A 19304-nucleotide genomic window follows, 5' to 3' on the forward strand; every position below is an offset into this window, starting at 1 on the left:
GGAGACTGAACCAGACCTACCTGCTGGTGTTGGAGGGTCTCCTGCAGAGGCGGGGAGGGGCTGTGGCTCACCGCAGGGACCCTGGCAGCAGAGGTTCAGGGAAGTGCTCCTTGGCATGAGCCCTCCCAGAGTCCGCCCTTAGCCCCACCAAAGAGCCTGTGGCCTCCAGTGCTGGGTCACCTCAGGCCAAACAACGAACAGGGACTGAACTCAGCCCCACCCATCAGCAGACAAGCAGATTAAAGTTTTACTGCTCTCTGCCCACCAGAGCAACAGCCAGCTCTACCCACCACCAGTCCCTCCCATCAGGAAGCTTGCTTGCACAAGCCTCTTAGATAGCCTCATCCACCAGAGGGCAGACAGCAGAAGCAGGAAGAACTACAGTCCTGCAGCCTGTGGAACAAAAACCACATTCACAGAAATACAGACAAGATGAAAAGGCAGAGGGCTATGTACCAGATGAAGGAACAAGATACAACCCCAGAAAAACAACCAAATGAAGTGGAGACAGGCAACCTTCCAGAAAAAGAATGGAGGCAAAGGTAGTGAAGATGCAAGAAATGTTTCACAAAGACCTAGAAGACTTAAAGAACAAACCAACAGAGATGAACAATACAATAACTGAAATGAAAACTACACTAGAAGGAATCAATAGCAGAATAACTGAGGCAGAAGAACGGATAAGTGACCTGGAAGACAGAATGGTGGAATTCACTGCTGCGGAACAGAATAAAGAAAAAGGAATGAAAAGAAATGAAGACAGCCTAAGTGACCTCTGGGACAACATTATACGCACCAACATTCCCATTAGAGGGGTCCCAGAAGGCGTAGAGAGAGAGAAGGGACCAGAGAAAATATTTGAAGAGATTAGAGTCAAAAAACTTCCCTAACATGGGAAAGGAAATAGCCCCCCAAGTCCAGGAAGCACCGAGAGTCCCAGGCAGGATAAACCCAAGGAGAAACACGCCGAGACACATAGTAATCAAACTGGCAAAAATTAAAGACAAAGACAAATTACTGAAAGCAGCAAGGGAAAAACGACAAATAACATACAAGGGAACTCCCATAAGGTTAACAGCTGATTTCTCAGCAGAAACTCTGCAAGCCAGAAGGGAGTGGCATGGTATGTTTAAAGTGATGAAAGGGAAGAACCTACAACCAAGATTACTCTACCGGGCAAGGATCTCATTCAGATTCAGTGGAGAAATCGAAAGCTTTACAGACAAGCAAAAGCTAAGAGAATTCAGCACCACCTAACCAGCTCTACAAGAAATGCTAAAGGAACTTCTCTAAGTGGGAAACACAACAGAAGAAAAGGACCTACAAAAACAAACCCAAAACAATTAAGAAAATGGTAATAGAAACATACATATCAATAATTACCTTAAAAGTGAATGGGTTAAATGCTCCAACCAAAAGACACAGGCTCACCGAATGGATACGAAAACAAGACCCATATTTATATATGCTGTCTACAAGAGACCCACTTCAGACACATACAGCCTGAAAGTGAGGGGATGGAAAAAGACATTCCATGCAAATGGAAATCAAAAGAAAGCTGGAGTAGCAATGCTCATATCAGATAAAATAGACTTTAAAAGAAAGAATGTTACAAGAGACAAGAAAGGATACTACATAATGATCAAGGGATCAACCCAAGAAGATGTAACAATTATAAATATATATGCACCCAACATAGGAGCACCTCAATACGTAAGGCAACTGCTAACAGCTATAAAAGAGGAAATCGACGGTAACATAGTGATAGTGGGGGACCCTTAACACCTCACACCAATGGACAGATCATCCAGACAGAAAATTAACAAGCAAACACAAGCTCTAAATGACACAATAGACCAGCTAGATTTAATTGATATTTTTAGAACATTTCACCCAAAAGTGGCAGAATACACTTTATTCTGAAGTGCACATGGAACATTCTCCAGGACAGATCATATCTTGGGATACAAATCAAGCCTTGGTAAATTTAAGAAAATTGAAACCATATCAAGCATCTTTTCCAACCACAACACTATGAGATTAGAAATAAATTACAGGGAAAAAACCCATAAAAACCACAGACACATGGAGGGTAAACACTATGTTACTAAATAACCAAGAGATCACTGAAGAAATCAACGAGAACAAGACAAGTCTGTCCACTCTCACCACTCTTATTCAACATAGTCTTGGAAGTTTTAGCCATAGCAATCAGAGAAGAAAAAGAAATAAAAAGAATCCAAATCAGAAAAGAAGAAGTAAAACTGTCACTGTTTGCAGGTGACATGATACTATACATAGACAGTCCTAAAGATGCCACCAGAAAACTACTAGAACTAATGAATGAATTTCGTACAGTTGCAGGATACAAAATTAATGCACAGAAATCTCTGGCACTCCTATACACCAGCAACGAAAGATCAGAAAGAGAAATTAAGGAAACAATCCCATTCGCCCCTGCAACAGAAAGAATTACAAACCTAGGAAGAAACCTACCAAAGGAGGTAAAAGACCTGTACTCAGAAAACTATAGGACACTGATGAAAGAAAGCAAAGATGACACAAACAGATGGACAGATACACCATCTGCTCTTGGATTGGAAGAATCAATATTGTGAAAATGACTATACTTCCCAAAGCAATCTACAGATTCAGTGAAATCCCTGTCAAATTACCGATGGCTTTTTTTTTTTTTTTTAAACAGAACTAGGACCCAAAAATCTTAACATTTGTATGGAGACACCAAAGACCCCAAATAGCCAAAGCAATTTTGAGGGGAAAAAACGGAGCTCGAACAACCAGGCTCCCTGACTTCAGACTATACTACAGAGCTACAGTAATCAAGACAGTATGGTACTGGCACAACAACAGAAACACAGATCAACGGAACAGGATGGGAAGCCCAGAGATAAACCCACGCACCTATGGTCACCTAATCTATGACAAAGGAGGCAAGGATATACAATGGAGAAAAGACAGCCTCTTCAATAAGTGGTGCTGGGAAAACTGGACAGCTACATGTAAAAGAATGAAATTAGAGCACTCCCTGACACCATACACAAAAATAAACTCCAAATGGATTAAAGACCTAAATGTAAGGCCAGACACCATGAAACTCTTAGAGGAAAACACAGGAAGAATACTCTGACAGAAATCACAGCAAGATCTTTTTTGACCCATCTCCTAGAGTAATGAAAATAAAAAAAGTAAACAAATGAGACCTAATGAAACTTGAAAGCTTTTGCACAGCAAAGGAAACCAGAAACAAAACGAAAAGACAACCCACGGAATGGGTTTGCAAACAAAGCGACCAACAACCCACAGAAAATATCTGCAACCCACATAAAATCTTTGCAAACGAAGTGACCGACAAGGGATTAATCTCCAAAATATACAAACAGCTCATGCAGTTTAAAAGAATGAAAGTAGAACACTTCCTAACACCGTACACAAAGCAAACTCATAAAGGATGTAAGACCTAAATATAGGAACAGACACTATCAAACTCGTAGAGGAAAGCATAGGCAGAACACTCTATGACATAAATCACAGCAAGATCCTTCTAGACCCACCTCCTAGAGAAATGGAAATAAAAACAAAAATAAACAAATGGGACCTACTGAAACTTTGGCACAGCAAAGGAAACTATAAACAAGACAAAAAGACAACCCTCAGAATGGGAGAAAATATTTGCAGACGAATTAACGGACAAAGGATTAATCTCTAAAATATATATAAACAGCTCATTCAGCTCAGTGTCAAAAAAATACAAACAACCCAATCAAAAAATGGGCAGAAGACCTACATAGACCTTATTCTCCAAAGAAGACGCACAGACGGCCAGGAGGCACATGAAAAGCAGCTCAACGTCACTAATTATTAAAGAAATGCAAATCAAAACTCCAATGAGGTATCACCTCCCACCAGTTAGAATGGGCTTCATCAGAAAATCTACAAACAACAAATGCTGGAGAGGGTGTGGCGAAAAGGGAACCCTCTTGCACTGTGGGTGGGGATGTAAATTGATGCAGCCACTATGGAGAACAGTATGGAGGTTCCTCAAAAAACTAAAAATAGAATTACCGTATGATCCAGCAATCCCACTGCTGGGCATATACCCAGAGAAAACCATAATTCGAAAAGACACATGCACCCCAATGTTCACTGCAGCACTATTTACAATAGCCAGGTGGTGGAAGCAACCTAAAAGCCCATCGACAGACGAATGGATAAAGAAATTGTGGTATATACGTACAATGGGATATTACTCAGCCATAAAAAGGAACGAAACTGAGTCATTTGCAGAGACGTGGATGGACCTAGAGACTGTCGTACCGAGTGAAGCAAGTCAGAAGGAGAAAAACAATTATCATACATTAACGCTTACATGTGGCATCTAGAAAAATGGTACAGGTGAACCAGTCTGCAGGGCAGAAATAGAGACAGAAGTGTAGAGAACCAACGTATGGACACCAAGAGGGGAAAGCACGGGAGGTGGTGGTGGGGGGGGGGGTGGAATGAATCGGGAGATTGGGATTGACGTGGATACACTAATACGTATGAAATAGATAACTATTCAGAACCTGCTGTATAAAAAAATAAAATAAAATTCAAAAAAATGCTAATAATAGAGTGAGTTACAGGCTTCTTGGGGCCCACAGCTGGTTGCGGCACTGTCTGGAAGCGTTGAGCTTGTCACTGCTGTGTTCAAGGAAAAGGGAAGGTGAGAAAGTATCAAAAGAGAGATGTAATTGGGAGAGTCCCATGTTACTAAGCCATTTGTGGATGTTCACCTGGGTCTAATACAAGTGACAACTGGTCAGAGAATTAGGGGGAAATTGGGGCTGGGGGGATGGTGCCTTAGTTGCTCTGTTATGTCTCCGAAAACAAGCGCACCACACTCAACCCCTTCTGTGAGTCTCACATCATTTCCTTGCTTTACGGCGGCTCTGTCAACTCTTGCAGTCCTCCTGGTTTAAATGTTTACAGATGGAAGTGAAAAGAGGTGAGAGAAAATTCACAGGATTTTTCATGTATATGACTGTATATACGTGTGCTTATTTTAAGACTCACTGATGTGCACCTGCAAATACTGTGCACCCAAGATACAAATCGTAGGAGGTGAATTTTCACAATTAACAAAATATTTTCACGTTCGTCTCAACCGTGAGACTACCGTGAACAATGTTGACCTGAAAAGTCGGAGACGGTATTTAGTAGGATTCAGAAACAGCTGTCATGGGGCCGTGAACATCTTGAAATGCTGTGCAGGTATTTGTGGGTTAGTAGGGATATGCGTTTGTGAGTTTCTTTCTACAGAAATGTTTTATTAGAGTCTCAAAGAGGTAAGAGCAAAGAAAGATGAAGGGATGTGCTTCTTGGGCGTATGGTTAAGGTGTAAGCTGCCTCAAAAGAACTAACCCTTTGACTTGCAAATCCCCTGAAAGGGAAGGAGGGGGAGGCAAGTTGAGCGCCCCTCAGGAAGTGGAGGGGCCCAAGCCCTCTGCCGAGAATTGGTGAAGGAAATTCACCAGAGTCCGGAAACGCCACAACAGCCCGGTCACCAGGGGGCTGGGAAAAGGTTCGATTAGCGTGGAGATGGATGGGCGGAGAGGAGAGTAGGGCCCAGTGCCAAAGAAATGCTTTCAGCATCACCCAGCTGAAAAACAAGACGGCTTCCTCTTTCCTACATGTTCTTCCAAAGCCTCCTACATCCGCAGCCTGCCCCTCAAACCACATCCTGCAGGATGCAGCCGGGGTGCAGCCCTGCTCTTTGGAACCAGCCATGCTAGGGATGCAGCTGGTCACAATCCCTACTGATGCTTTGCTCAGAGCCACCCTGGGCCCTGAGCTGCCCTCAGGTGCTGCCACTCCAGGGTTCTCTTAGGGACACATGTCCTGACTCACTGAAGCACGACCAGGAGAGTGCTGGGTCACAAACAACCCCAATGAGCGTTCTCTTTGGTCCCCTGTCAGAAGTTGCCCTGGTGCTGGCCAGTCTCTGCTGGCCTCACTCCCAAATCGGCTGGGCAGTCGATGAGAGGAGCAGACTATCGGGCACGTCCTCCCTGTGGCAGTGGCGCGAGGGGGCAGCAAACCCTCCGGGCCTTGGAATGCCTCCTCTGGCCACTGGCACGCTACCGTTTCGGCCTCATTCTAGTGGCCAAAGCAGGTCACGCGGCCAAATCCAAAGCTACGAGGTAAGAGAATTATACCCCGTGTCTTTAGAAGGAGCAACTGCAAAGTCACCTAGACGTGGATCCGGGGCAGGGTGAAGAAGGAGAGGCAAGAAACGCAACCTACTACATCTGCGTTAGTGAAGTCAGTTTCTCATACGTGACCCGGGTCTCTCCCTCACCTCCTGTGAGTCTCAAAATGGATGAGATCAAACACTGAACGGTCATCATCGTGAGAACTGGGGGAGGGATCCGTGGTTACTTGCTTGCTTTTCGTCCCACGGCACCTAGTAACACGTCATGCACCTAGACGGTGCTTAAGATCCTGGACGGAACAATCCTCGCTGCTCCTAGCCGCACTGAACGGCATTTGCAATATAATCACCTTAGTCGGTCTCTCCACTTAGAGCACACAGCAGGAACATATAATAATAACTACAGGTTGCCCTCCTAGTTCTAGGCAGGAGACGGAGCCCTTGAGAGATGACTGGTGGCCTCCCTGAGAAGTGACAGAGCTCTCCACTTGCGGTTCAAATAACCGAAAACCCTGCGACCTTAACATTATGCAGATCTACCCCATGCTTGCACCAAAGAACCCATCACGTCTGCTTGGCTTTGCAGGTCTGTGTAACTCGGCCGATAGCTGGATGATCGTGCCCAACATCAAGCAGAACCACTACACCGTCCACGGTCTGCAGAGCGGCACCAAGTACATCTTCATCGTCAAGGCCATCAACCAGGCGGGCAGCCGCAGCAGCGAGCCTGGGAAGTTGAAGACAAACAGTACGTGCCGCCAGCTCAGCAGAGCTGTCGTGTCTCATCTGCTCTCCTTTCAGCTGCCTCTAGCGCCCCTTCTTTTCCTTTTCTCGGTCGCGGGTATCGCTGACAGCCTCAGAAAGCAAGCAAAGAGCCAGTGTGCGATCGTGGGTTTTGCATCAGGTTCCTCTCGGTTCCAAGCCTGACGCAGAGTCGGGGCGCTGTAACTGGCAGACAGTATTCTTCTCCATAGCGGAATAGCAAAGTACTAACTCTTTCTTCAGGAATTCTCTTACTCCAGATAGCTGTGCAGGCCCGTGGTTCGCACTCAGAGGTGATTCTGGTCCCCCGAGGGACGCTGAGCCACGTCTGGAGTCATTTTTGGTTGTCACAGCTGGGATGGATGTTACTGGTGTCTAGTGGTTAGAGGCCAGGGATGACGGGAAACGTCCCACAGTCCTCAGGATGGCCCCTACAACACAGGGCGGGCCAGGCGGTACGTGCATCTTGTAACACTGTCATCTCCCCCTGTCTCTGCCCACCTGTGTTTTATTTTATGCTCATCTTTCTTCACATCTTTCTGAGCTAGAAATATTATGCTGTACAATATGGTATTTCTCTGCATAAGACCTCCCAAGAGAGAGTCACTTGGAGTGTGTCAATATCGCAGCGCGTTCTAGGGTTGCCAGCCAACAGCAACTGCTTTTTAAGAGGAACCCTCATTTAAGCTAAATCCTTGATTTCAGTAGTCAAGTAACTTATCCCAGGTATACGTGTTTAAGATACGTAACTCTTAAACATAAGCTAATTTCTCCTCTCCGTGTTTCTGCTGGTAAAGAAGAAAACGTCCTCGGAGAGTAACTAAGAAAAAAAATGAATATATACCTATACTGAGGTTAATTCTATAGAGTAGATCTAAGAGACATCTTGTTTGTGATTCACCGGTTTTACCAAACATAAGGTATTCATTTCATATAGACAGGTAATGTCATCCTCTCTGTCTAGACATGCAGTCATTGACCAGATGTTATTAACTTACGTACAAGAGGTCGGTAAACTTCTTCTGTGATGTGCCAGACGGTAACCGTTCGGGGCTGTGCAGGTCAGATGGTCTTGGTCACAGGTATTCAACTCCGTCGTGCAAAAAGCACGGCATGGCCGTGCTTCGTCAAAACTTTATTGACACGGGCAGTGGGCTGAATCTGGCCTGCGGGCTATAGTTTGTTAAACTCTTAGGTGTACAAGTCCTACAGTGCATTGAATTGTTTAGCCAAGTCAATGATTAATTTGTTCCCTGCGCTCATTTGCCCTCATCAAAGCGAAAGCCTTGAACCTAGACAGAGTAGGTCATAGTTTCCTTGAGAAACACATCCGAGGCGCAAGTGGAATTTGTTCCGAGAAGGCAGGGGGGGTTGGGCCTGACATCAGACGGCATGACCCCGCTCCATGCATGTGTCGGTGAAGCCGGGAGCTGAAGCAAACACGATGTAGTTCACCGTTAGAAGGCCAGTCTGTTCGGTGGCTGTAACGTTCTGGTCTTCCTCACTGGAAGAAGGGCAAGCAGATCACGGCCTTCATGGTCAGTGATGGGTGCGCGCCTTTATGGAACGCCTTCCTAATCCGCCCATTAGGGTCCAATGATTTTTACGCACGTTCCATCTTCCACCTTTTTTTCCCCTTTTTTTCCAATTTTATTGAAGTACAGTTGATTTACAATGTTGGGTTAATTTCTGCCGTACAGCAAAGCAATTCAGTTATATACATTCTTTCTCATGTCCTTTCCTGTTATGGTTTATCACACCATAAGCCAAACTATCTTCAGACTCTTCTTGTCTTAGTCCATACTTTATCCCTCATAGTTGCTGGTGTGATCATTCCCGAGGACAGTTGTTTGTTTGTTTGTTTTTTTAAACAAGCCAAGGTAAAATTTAAACTACACGTGGAATCCGGCTTTGAGAATACCCACTGCCTGCTGGGCACTTGAGGGTTTTCTCAGCTCCCCTTTAAGCTTTCCTCTGATATGAACAGAAATCTAAAAGGGGTCAGCAAAGTACAGCCCGTGGGCCGGAGCCACGCCCATCTGTTTACCTATGTCTCTGGCCGTCTCCGTGCGAGGACAGTAGTGTTCAATAGCCCCAGAAGAAAACACATGGCCAACGTAGCTGAAAATATTTCCTATCTGGCCTCTTGCAGAAAAAGTGCGCTGGTCCCCGAGCTAAAAGAAAGGATTTTAGAAGTGCTGATGTCATGTCTGTATCCAAGCAGCGACTAGAAATCCTTTGGCCCACCTGCATGCGATGTCACACACACTGCTCCAGGCTCGCTGCCTCAGTTTCTCAGCCACCGTGTATTGCCACAGTCAGATTTACCAGACTTTTTCCCGTGATTGTCTGAGACCCGTGCACTGCGCGGAAGCAGCCTCCCAGCTGCCAGTGGCTGTGGAGTTTGAGCATCATGGTGTTTGCATCACGTTGTACCTCATTTCCTGCCTTTTAAGTGCCTTGTACCGACGTCGTGTTGAATGACAGGGTGGCCTCCACACCAGTGGTGAATTCTCAAAGAAGTAACAGTTAACAACAAGATGTTCAGGTGCGATTCTCCCAAGATTTTATAATGGTTCAATTTTCAAAACACAAATGTGAAAGAGAGAGGACCTTCTTATATATACAAATGAACTCACGAGGCAAAACCCAGGTGTCACCATCACGCTGTTTGCCTGATCTTGTGGGCTGAAAAACAGACAACTTTATAGTCACTGTAAGCTCGTGAGAGGACTGCTTTAATTTGGAATAATCTCAAAGTAATATAAGCCTGTAGATTATTCTGTACGTGAAAACCTGCGGTCTTGACCTGTTTGGTTCCTGGTCTGAAGTCTACTGAGCGTGAACCCATTTTAAGCTGATTGAACATGGGAATGGTTGAAAATGAAGCCTTCATTTTCTCCTCCCTTCCCGGATGCCGTTGAGCCAGTATGTACCTGTGCCGCGGGTGTACAGCTGGGCTTCCCCCAGGATAGCTCACACCGCATGTTCCGGTGGATCCTCGCCCGAGCTGTTGTCAAATTGTGAGCGTAGCACCCCTGCATCCGCATCCTAGAACTGACTGACTGCGAGCCCATGATGGCAGGGACGTGCTTGTTACCATTTTCCGGTACTTTTTAAAGCTGACTCTGAAAATACGTTCAAGCTCGTGTTAAAATCAACAGTTCTTTTCATCTTCCGCTTTCTGTTTTGTAACCGTTTCCAGGCCAACCATTTAAACTGGACCCCAAATCTGCACATCGCAAGCTAAAGGTGTCCCACGATAACTTGACAGTAGAACGTGATGAGTCATCCTCCAAAAAGAGCCACACGCCTGAACGCTTCACCAGCCAAGGCAGCTATGGCGTAGCTGGAAACGTGTTCATTGACAGTGGCCGGCATTACTGGGAAGTGGTCATAAGCGGAAGCACATGGTAGGCAATTTTATCTAAATATATTCTTTCACGTTCTCCTCCATCCCAGATTATTACAAGGTATTGAACATAGCTCCCTGCGCCACACAGCAGGACCTTGTCCCCCATCTCTTTGACACATAGTAGTTTGTGTCTGCTAATCCCAAACTCTTAATTTATCCCTCTCCCCTTTCCACTTTGGTCACCGAAAGTTTGTTTTCTACGTCTGTGAGTCTGTTTCTGTTTTGTCAATAAATTCTTTTCTGTCATATTTTAGATTCCATACATATAAGTGATATCATATGATATTTGTCTTTGGTTGACTTGCTTCACTTTAGTATGATAATCTCTAGGTCTGTCCGTGTTGCTGCAAATGGCATTATTTCATTCTTTTTTATGGCTGAGTAGTATTCCATTATACACACACACACACACACACACATCACATCACATCTGCTTTATCCATTCATCTGTTGATGGATGTTGTCCTACAACTATAAAAAGGCACATCTTATTCTGGACTTTGTCAGCGCATCAACACATACCAGGGTCCATCTTGAATAATGATATGCAGAAAATCTTGATCAGTCAGCTGTTGCTACAGTAATGCTGCATAACAAACACCCCAAAATTCAGTGGCTTCAACCAACAATAATTTACTATTGCTCACCGACATCCACATCTGCGGGTTAGCTGCTCAAGGCTAATCTTAACTGGGCCTTGCTTTAAGCTGGAGGTTGGATCTAGGTCTGTTCTATGGGTTTCTTCATCCTCTTTGGACATGTGGGCTACCCAGGCCACGTCCTTCTCAAGGAGCCCAAGAGCGCAAGCCCAACTCTGCAAGCACATTTCAAAGCACTGCTTGCATCATGTCTGCTAACTTCTTATTGGCCAAAGCCAGTCACGTGGCCAAGCCCAAGGCTAGTGGTGCAGGGAAGTATATTATTTTCTTCACGTGGAGTTGAGAGGAGGGAGTGGAACTATACCAAGCAGTCATCTAGTCTACCATTCGGCCAATAAGAAAAAGTACTCGTTTTAACGCCATCCGTTTTTTATTTACAGCAAGAATTGAGCCCTGGTCCCAGGGAGAGCCAGCTAGTATGCTGACACTGCTCCTTCATGCCTTAAAGCATGGGTCAGCAGACTACAGCCCTTGGGCCAAACCCAGCCCACTGTCTGTTTTTGTAAATAAACTACTTATGGGAACACAGCCAGGCTCGTCCTTTTCCACAGTGTCTACGGCTGCCTTTGAGCCACACAGCAGAGTTGAGGTAAAACACAATCCTGTGGTCCATGGAGCCAAAATGATTAGCTCTCTGGCCCTTTACAGAGTGAGTTCTCCAATTCCTACTCTGAACTCCTGCTCTTCACCACTTAAACTAATTTCTGTCGCCTTGTACGTTTTGTGATTCTAGACTGGGCCCATCAGTACAAATAGCTGAGAGCTATTTATTTGGGGGCTGGGGGTGAAGCAGTGATCCTTGGCCAGGACTCATTTCAGAGGGCCCCTCAGATCCAGCCCAGTGCTTTGAGCCCATTGAGTTCTCTGAGCCTAAGGGGTGGAGGGCAGGGCAGTCTACGTGGGAATTAGTTAACCCTACCAAGTTCACCTTACAAAGCTGACCTTGCCTATTCCACAGCCATAAACTGCACCTCTCACCCTGGCCATCTGTCTCACAAATGCCCACTTAACGAGCTCCCTTTCTGAGCAATTTTATGATTTTTATTTAGCCAGCCCTTATCTAGCACAGCTATGTGCCAGGCACTGGTCTAAGCATTTTACGAATGGTAACTCATTTATTCATCCTAACAGCCCCACAAAGGTAGGTGCTAATATCCCATTCTACAGATGAGATGACCGAGGCCCAAGGGCACAAAGCTCATAGTGACAGAGTTGGGGAGTCTGTAATCAGGGTACAAGCTGTTAACCAAGGGTCCACAAACGTTGTCTGTAAAGGGCCAGAGAGCCAGTATCTCTAGGTTAGCAGGCCAGATGATTTTTGTCTCAACTGCTCACCTCTACTGTGGTGGTGGGAAAGCAGCCACAGACCACACATCCATGCATGGGTGTGGCTGGGTGCCAATACAACTTCATTTATGAAAACAAGCAGAGGGCCATATTTGGCCCATGGGTTGTAGTTTGCTAACCCCTGCTCTTAACCACCATGCTGTATTTTTGAAGCATTATAATCACGCTTTAGGCAGGAGGCATAATCCTCCCAGACTTCAGACAATACTTCTACAAAGCTACAGTGATCAAAACAGCATGGTATTGGCACAAAAACAGACATATGGATCAATGGAACAGAATAGAGAACCCCAAAAGTAACCCACACACCTACGGTCAATTAATCTTCGACAAAGGAGGCAAGAATATACAACGGGAAAAAGGCAGTCTCTTCAGCAAGTGGTGTTGGCAAAGTTGGACAGCCACGTGTAAATCGATGAAGTTCGAACACACCCTCTCACCATACACAAAAATAAACTCAAAATGGCTTAAGGACTTAAACATAAGGCATGACACCCTAAAACTCCTAGAAGAGAACATAGGCAAAACGTTCTCTGACACAAATCGTACCAATGGTTTCTTAGGTCAGTCTACCAAAGCAATAGGAATCCAGAGCAGTAGAAATAAAAGCAAAAATAAACAAATGGGACCTACTCAAACTTACTTACAAGCTTTTGCACAGCAAAGGAAACCATAAACAAAACAAAAAGATGACCTACGGACGGGGAGAAAATATTCACAAATGATGCGACCGACAAGGGCTTAATTTCCAAAATATACAAACAGCTCATAGAACTCAACAACAACAAAAACACACGACCCAATCAAAAAATGGGCAAAAGACCTAAACAGACTTTTCCCAAAGAAGACATGCAGACAGTCAAGAGGCACATGAAAAGATGCTCAACATCGCTAATTATTAGAGAAACGCAAATCAAAACTACAATGAGGTACCACCTCACACCGGTCAGACTGGCCATCATCAAAAAGTCTACAAATAACAAATCGTGGAGAGGGTGTGGAGAAAAGGCAACCCTCCTACACCATGGGTGGGAATGTAAACTGGTGCAGCCACTATGGAGAACAGTACGGAAGTTCCTCCAAAAACTAAAAATAGAGTTGCCTGCAATCCCACTCCTGGGCATACACCCAGACAAAACTCTAATTCAAAAAGATACACGCACCCCTGTGTTCACAACAGCACTGTTTGCAACAGCCAAGACATGGAAGCAGCTTAAATGTACATGGACAGAGGAATGGATAAAGAAGATGTGGTACATATATACAATGGAATATTACTCAGCCATAAAAAAGAACGACATAACGCCATTTGCAGCAACATGGCTGGACCTCGAGATGAACATACTAAGTGAAGTCAGTCAGAAAAAGAAAGACAAATACCATGTGATATCACTTATATGTGGAATCTAAAATATGACACAAATGGAACTCTCTAAGAAGCAGAAACAGACTCACATAGCGAACAGACTTGTGGTTGCCAAGTAGGGGCGGGGTAGGAATGGATTGGGAGTTTGGGACTAGCAGACACAAACCAATACATATAGAATGGATAAACAACAAGGTCCTACTGTAGAGCACAAGGAACTGTATTCACTATCCTGTAATAATTACTCAGTCATAAAAAAGAACGAAATAATGCCATTTGCAGCAACATGGATGGACCTAGAGATTATCATAATAAGTGAAGCACGTCAAACAAAGACAAATATCATATGATATCACTCATATGTGAAATCTAAAAAAAATGATACAAATGAACTTACAAAACAGAAATAGAGTCACAGATGTAGAAAACAAACTTATGGATACAGGGTGGGGGGAGGAAAAGATTGGGATTGACAGATACACACTGCTATATAAAACAGATAACTAGTAAGGACCTGCTGTATAGCACAGGCAACTCTACTCAATACTCTGTAATGACCTATATGGGAAAAGAATCTAAAAAAGAGTGGGTATATGTATATGTGTAACTGATTCACTTTGCTGTACACCTGAAACTAACACAACACTGTAAATCAGCTATGCCTCAAGGAAAATTTTAAAAATATGTATCCTGTAATAAACCATAAAGGAAATGAAAAAAAAATACGCTTTAGGGCTAACTGTGGTGTACTTAACGACCGATAGTTTAATCTGTGCCTAAAAGAAAAAAACTGCCTAACTTGAAGATGATGAGTGTTATAACAGTGTTACTTTTGAGATCAGGATACTAAAACACTTCTTATTTATTAAAAAAAAAACCCCAAAAAACAAACTTTCAATTCAAATCTTTGCAGACAGTGCAGTGTGTCTAAGTCCTTTCCAGCGCTGGTACAAGTCGTGCAAAATCCAGTAAGTCAAATCATAAACTTGGGTGTCTTATTTCTCCCAACAACGGTCCCTATATTAGCCAAGCAAGTAGGTTTCTTTTCTCTTGCCACCCACACGGTTCTCTTTGCCCAGAACATTCCTGTTCCAACATCCCGCTGGAGGGTGGAGGACAAATCCTTCCCCCACTCTGGGCCAGACTGGCATTTATAGTTTGTAGCTGCACTGGGACAAGATAAAAGCCCAAAGGAAAATACAGTGAATTTTTGCAGGTGCAAAAGAGCAAATATTTCCAGTTAATTAACGGGCTCTGTTAATCTGGGATGGAATCCAGTGTCTAAATAATTACAATCCCATTAATAATTACTTATGATAAATGATACCTGATCATTATGATCTCATTGCCATTGATGAATGGTGTGGGGAATTCCACCAGACCACTTCCCTTATACAAACATAGATTAGCACTACCTTGGAAACACCAGATGTCAAAACCAACTCACGAGGAGGGGAAAAGGTTCTCAAATTAATCGCCAGGCTTTCGGATCTTTACAAACTTGTGTCCATTGCAGAAAATTCTCAGAAAGTAGTTGAACATTTCCTGGGAGGAAAGGGTGACGCTTACAATCAAATGCCTGTAATACCTTGATTTGCAACAGCTAATGACACAGATATTTTCTCGTGACATATAGTCCTGACTTGAAATTAACATGTACGTTATGATCCGTGCCCTGGGGCATGTTAACACTGCCGAGAAACATAATTCTTATACTTTCTGAATTCTCCGAGTCTCACTGCGCACCTTAATGGAACACTGCCTTCTGCCTGCACCTTTCAAGCTCGGTGGAAAGATGTACATAGTTTTACAGATTAACGATAATATAATGGGGGTTTCCTTTGCTTAATGGACTCTACACGGAGTTATTTTCTTACTCTAAGGCTGTTAACGTGCTCTTGGTGTTTCAGGAAATGGTGCTAATGTGGGTTCACGCGAAGATTACTGGGCCCCGGGTTAAGCGAGTCTGGACTTTGCCCCTCTTTTTTTTTTTTTTTTTTTTTTTTTTTTTGCGGTACGCGGGCCTCTCACTGTTGTGGCCTCTCCCGTTGCGGAGCACAGGCTCCGGACGCGCAGGCTCAGCGGCCATGGCTCACGGGCCCAGCCGCTCCGCGGCACGTGGGATCCTCCCGGACCGGGGCACGAACCCGCGTCCCCTGCGTCGGCAGGCGGACTCTCAACCACTGCGCCACCAGGGAAGCCCCTGCCCCTCATTTTAACCTCTTGGTTTCCCCCTTGCTACATGAAGTCAGTCATACCTGCCGCAGCTGCTTCGTAGGGGGTTCGGTTAAGGTTCATATGGAAAAGAAACGTCAAAGTTCTTTAACAAAAAATGAAAACAGTGTGTAGCAACAAGAAGGAACCAGTACAGACATGCAGCTCTGTTGTGATGCAAAGGCAAGTGCTACATTATCTGAAAAGGGAAATGGCAGCTGTTAGGGTTCTGAGAACAACAGAGGTCATTCTAGGTACACCAAGGAGGAAGAGAGCCAGAGGCTTCCAGGGGCCCTGGAAGGGCTGGGAGCGCAGGTCAGGGAGCCCACTGCTCTAGTCCATGAAGCTGGAAAGCTACCCACAGCCCAGAGACAACTTATACCCAGGAGTTTGCCTGGAAGCTTCCACAGACCTCACCTCTGCTGTCTACTGTCTGGAAAACAGTGTTTCCCCTCCTGTTAGAACTTCTGGATCTTGTGCAAGGGTGTCAGTGGCTGAATCTGATGCAGACTCTCATTGGAAGGAGGACTCTGGGAAATGCAGCCCCAGAACTGTCCCTGCAGAGCAGGGATTGACGAGGGAAGAGAAGAGGCCGGTTTGACGGCACACAGCCTGGTACCCTGGGCTGAACAGATGACCAAGTCCATCCTCTTTTAATTCAGTCATGGTGGGTTCTCTTATTGTAGTTAACATCCAGCACATGATTTTCGAAAGAATGTCTTTTTTTTTAATCAAAGACCAATGAAGTTTTTCTCTCTGCAGTGGGTAAGGTACCATATGTCAATATCCAGCTAGACTAGTTTCTCCTGTAAGGATGGAACTCTGAATCACTCACTATTTATTGAGAATGATGGGGTTTGCTTATCTCAATAACTATGAAATACTACAAATATTATGGAGGCAGACTTCAGCAGGGTGAAAACAGATTCAGCAGCTTAGAACACTGTAGAAAGAATTCTTAACTTTTTTTTTTTTGAGCAGTGAGGACATTTAGAATAAGGAGAATACCCACCTTCTCAGAGACAGTCAGATTTTTTAAAAGTATAGTAGGAAATAAAACCAAAGGGGCTCTTCTGGTGAGGAAAGGCATTAGAGGGTGTTATGTAAGTTTGTGGCCTTTTGAATCATTCTACGTTCAAAGTCTGATTCTGGTAGTTATTAGTCGTGTGTCACTGGGCAAAACTAATAACAATTAGTGGATATTATATGCCAGGCCTTGTGCCTGGGGTTGTACACGTATTCTTTCCTGAACTCCTCAAAATAACCCTGAGACACAGTGACGGTCCCTGTGTTACAGATGAGAAAACTGAGGCTGGGAGATGACAAAGAACTTATCCCCCTAAATGAAAATCATTCTCCATGCTTGCCTTTTGAAATCATGGAAAATGACAGACAAGGCGTCAGGTGAAAAATTCAAAGAGGGTCAAAAGGAGAAGTCTAGAGTTGTGCTGTCCAATTTGGGAGCTCTTTAAATAGTTTCATTTCATTAAAATTGAATAAATTTCCAGTTCAGTTCCTCACTCACACCAGCCACAGTTCAAGTGCCCAATAGCCACGTTGCAGCTCGTGGCTACCATACTGAACAGAGCAGAACGTGTCCATCATTGCAGAAAGTTCTACGGGACGGCACTGGTCTAGAGAATTCGTCGCGTGGGTCTTCGTGAACGTAAAAAAAAAAAAAAAAAAAAAAAAGACAGCAAAACCCAAAGTTCCAGTTCTCTTGTAACGTCTGAACTGAAAACGGGAATGTGGGGCAATACAGTGGCCCCTTTCTGCCCACTCTATGTTCGGAAGGGAAAAAGATGAGGAACGTGGGTCCAGGGTTCATGCCAGCTCTCACTGAAGAATGAACAGGGATGACAAGAGGATCCCGTTTTCCTGACCCCTGAGGACCGCAGAGAGGGTTTCACGCGTGTGTGCAACATGGCTCATGGTTTTTGTCGTTGCTGCCTTGTGTCTGCAGGTATGCCATTGGCCTCGCTTACAAATCAGCCCCGAAGCATGAGTGGATTGGCAAGAACGCTGCTTCATGGGCGCTGTGCCGTTGCCACAACACCTGGGTGGTGAGACACAACAGCAAGGAGATCGCCATCGAGCCAGCCCCCCACCTCCGGCGCGTCGGCATCCTGCTGGATTACGATAACGGCTCCATCGCGTTCTACGATGCCTTGAACTCCATCCACCTCTACACTTTCGACATCACATTCTCGCAGCCTGTGTGCCCCACCTTCACTGTGTGGAACAAATGTCTGACCATCATAACCGGCCTTCCCATCCCAGACCATCTAGACTGCACCGAGCAGCTGCCGTGAGCACGTGGCAGCGCGGAGCTGTCTTCCGGGGAATGAAAAGGGTGGTGGCCACCATTTCGGGGACACAGAAAACAGAGGCTTCCAGAATGTGATTAAATCTCACCAAAAAGTATCCAGAAATCAGCTAAGATAGGACTCCAAACGGGCGATTCCTCCCTTTCACTGTGTTTTGTATCAAGTACAGGCTTTAATAATTTCTTCACCTTTTTTTTTGTATTTACAGGAAAATTTATAGATTATTTATAAAAGGAACATAACCAGGATTACAACTCTTAGGAATTCTCTGGTTTTGCACATTAGGAGGCCCGTAAGTGTACCAGCTCTTGACCACCTTTATTTCAGCACAGTGTCTGGGCTCAAGAAAAACGTTTTGTGTGCTTATCTACCCTTCTCACATCCTATGTCCTACGGATCCCATGGGAGGTCCTGTCACCCCAACACTGCATAACAGTATGCAACTATTTTCAAAATAAAGAATAGTTTTGAATCTAGTAGGGAAGCAAACAGGCTTTCTTACTCTGGTTTATCTTGAAGTGTTCTAACTGCGACGTCAGAAAAATTTATTGGGTCGTGTAGGATGGAGAGAGGAAGAGGGAGAATGGAAAGACGACTCGGGAGCTTGGAATCTGCCATAGTGAAATCTGTAATTACCCTCCGATGGCTGGTGGGATCATGCTGGAAAGAAAGGTTCTGAAACCTCTGGCCACGTATTGCCCTGTTTCTCCCAGGATTAAGGATGCTGGGAGAACATGAAGAATGAGATTGCAGTTGAAAAAAGTCGCCTTGAGTCCTACTGATTATTCAAAAATTCAGGCTGATTTGCGTTTCCTCGGAAGTGGGATTCTGTGACGTGATAGAAATCTATTTCCTTTTAATAGTTTCTTTAGGCCTGTGAAATTTCTTCACTATGTTTAATAGCTGTCCTGTGTCCCCCCTCCCCCGAATAAGTTTTGTCTCTGGGGCTGAGGAAATAAACATTTTCTGTCACAAATGGCAACACCACTTTGGATCGATTTTG

General features: G+C 44.7%; 1 protein-coding gene across 1 annotated transcript in view; it reads left to right on the top strand.

Moving 5' to 3' along the window:
- Window positions 1-18788, top strand: part of MID1 (midline 1) — a 651564-nt gene extending 632776 nt beyond the window's left edge. The window contains exons 10-12 of the mRNA XM_060136812.1: window positions 6798-6959; window positions 10179-10386; window positions 17938-18788. Coding sequence (XP_059992795.1) covers window positions 6798-6959; window positions 10179-10386; window positions 17938-18286 — 719 coding nt within the window. The 3' untranslated portion in view covers window positions 18287-18788. The remainder of the gene's footprint in view (window positions 1-6797; window positions 6960-10178; window positions 10387-17937) is intronic.
- The last annotated feature ends 516 nt before the right edge of the window (window positions 18789-19304 follow it).

This window comes from Lagenorhynchus albirostris, chromosome X (genome assembly GCF_949774975.1).
Source record: "Lagenorhynchus albirostris chromosome X, mLagAlb1.1, whole genome shotgun sequence".
Taxonomy (NCBI): Eukaryota; Metazoa; Chordata; class Mammalia; order Artiodactyla; family Delphinidae; genus Lagenorhynchus; species Lagenorhynchus albirostris.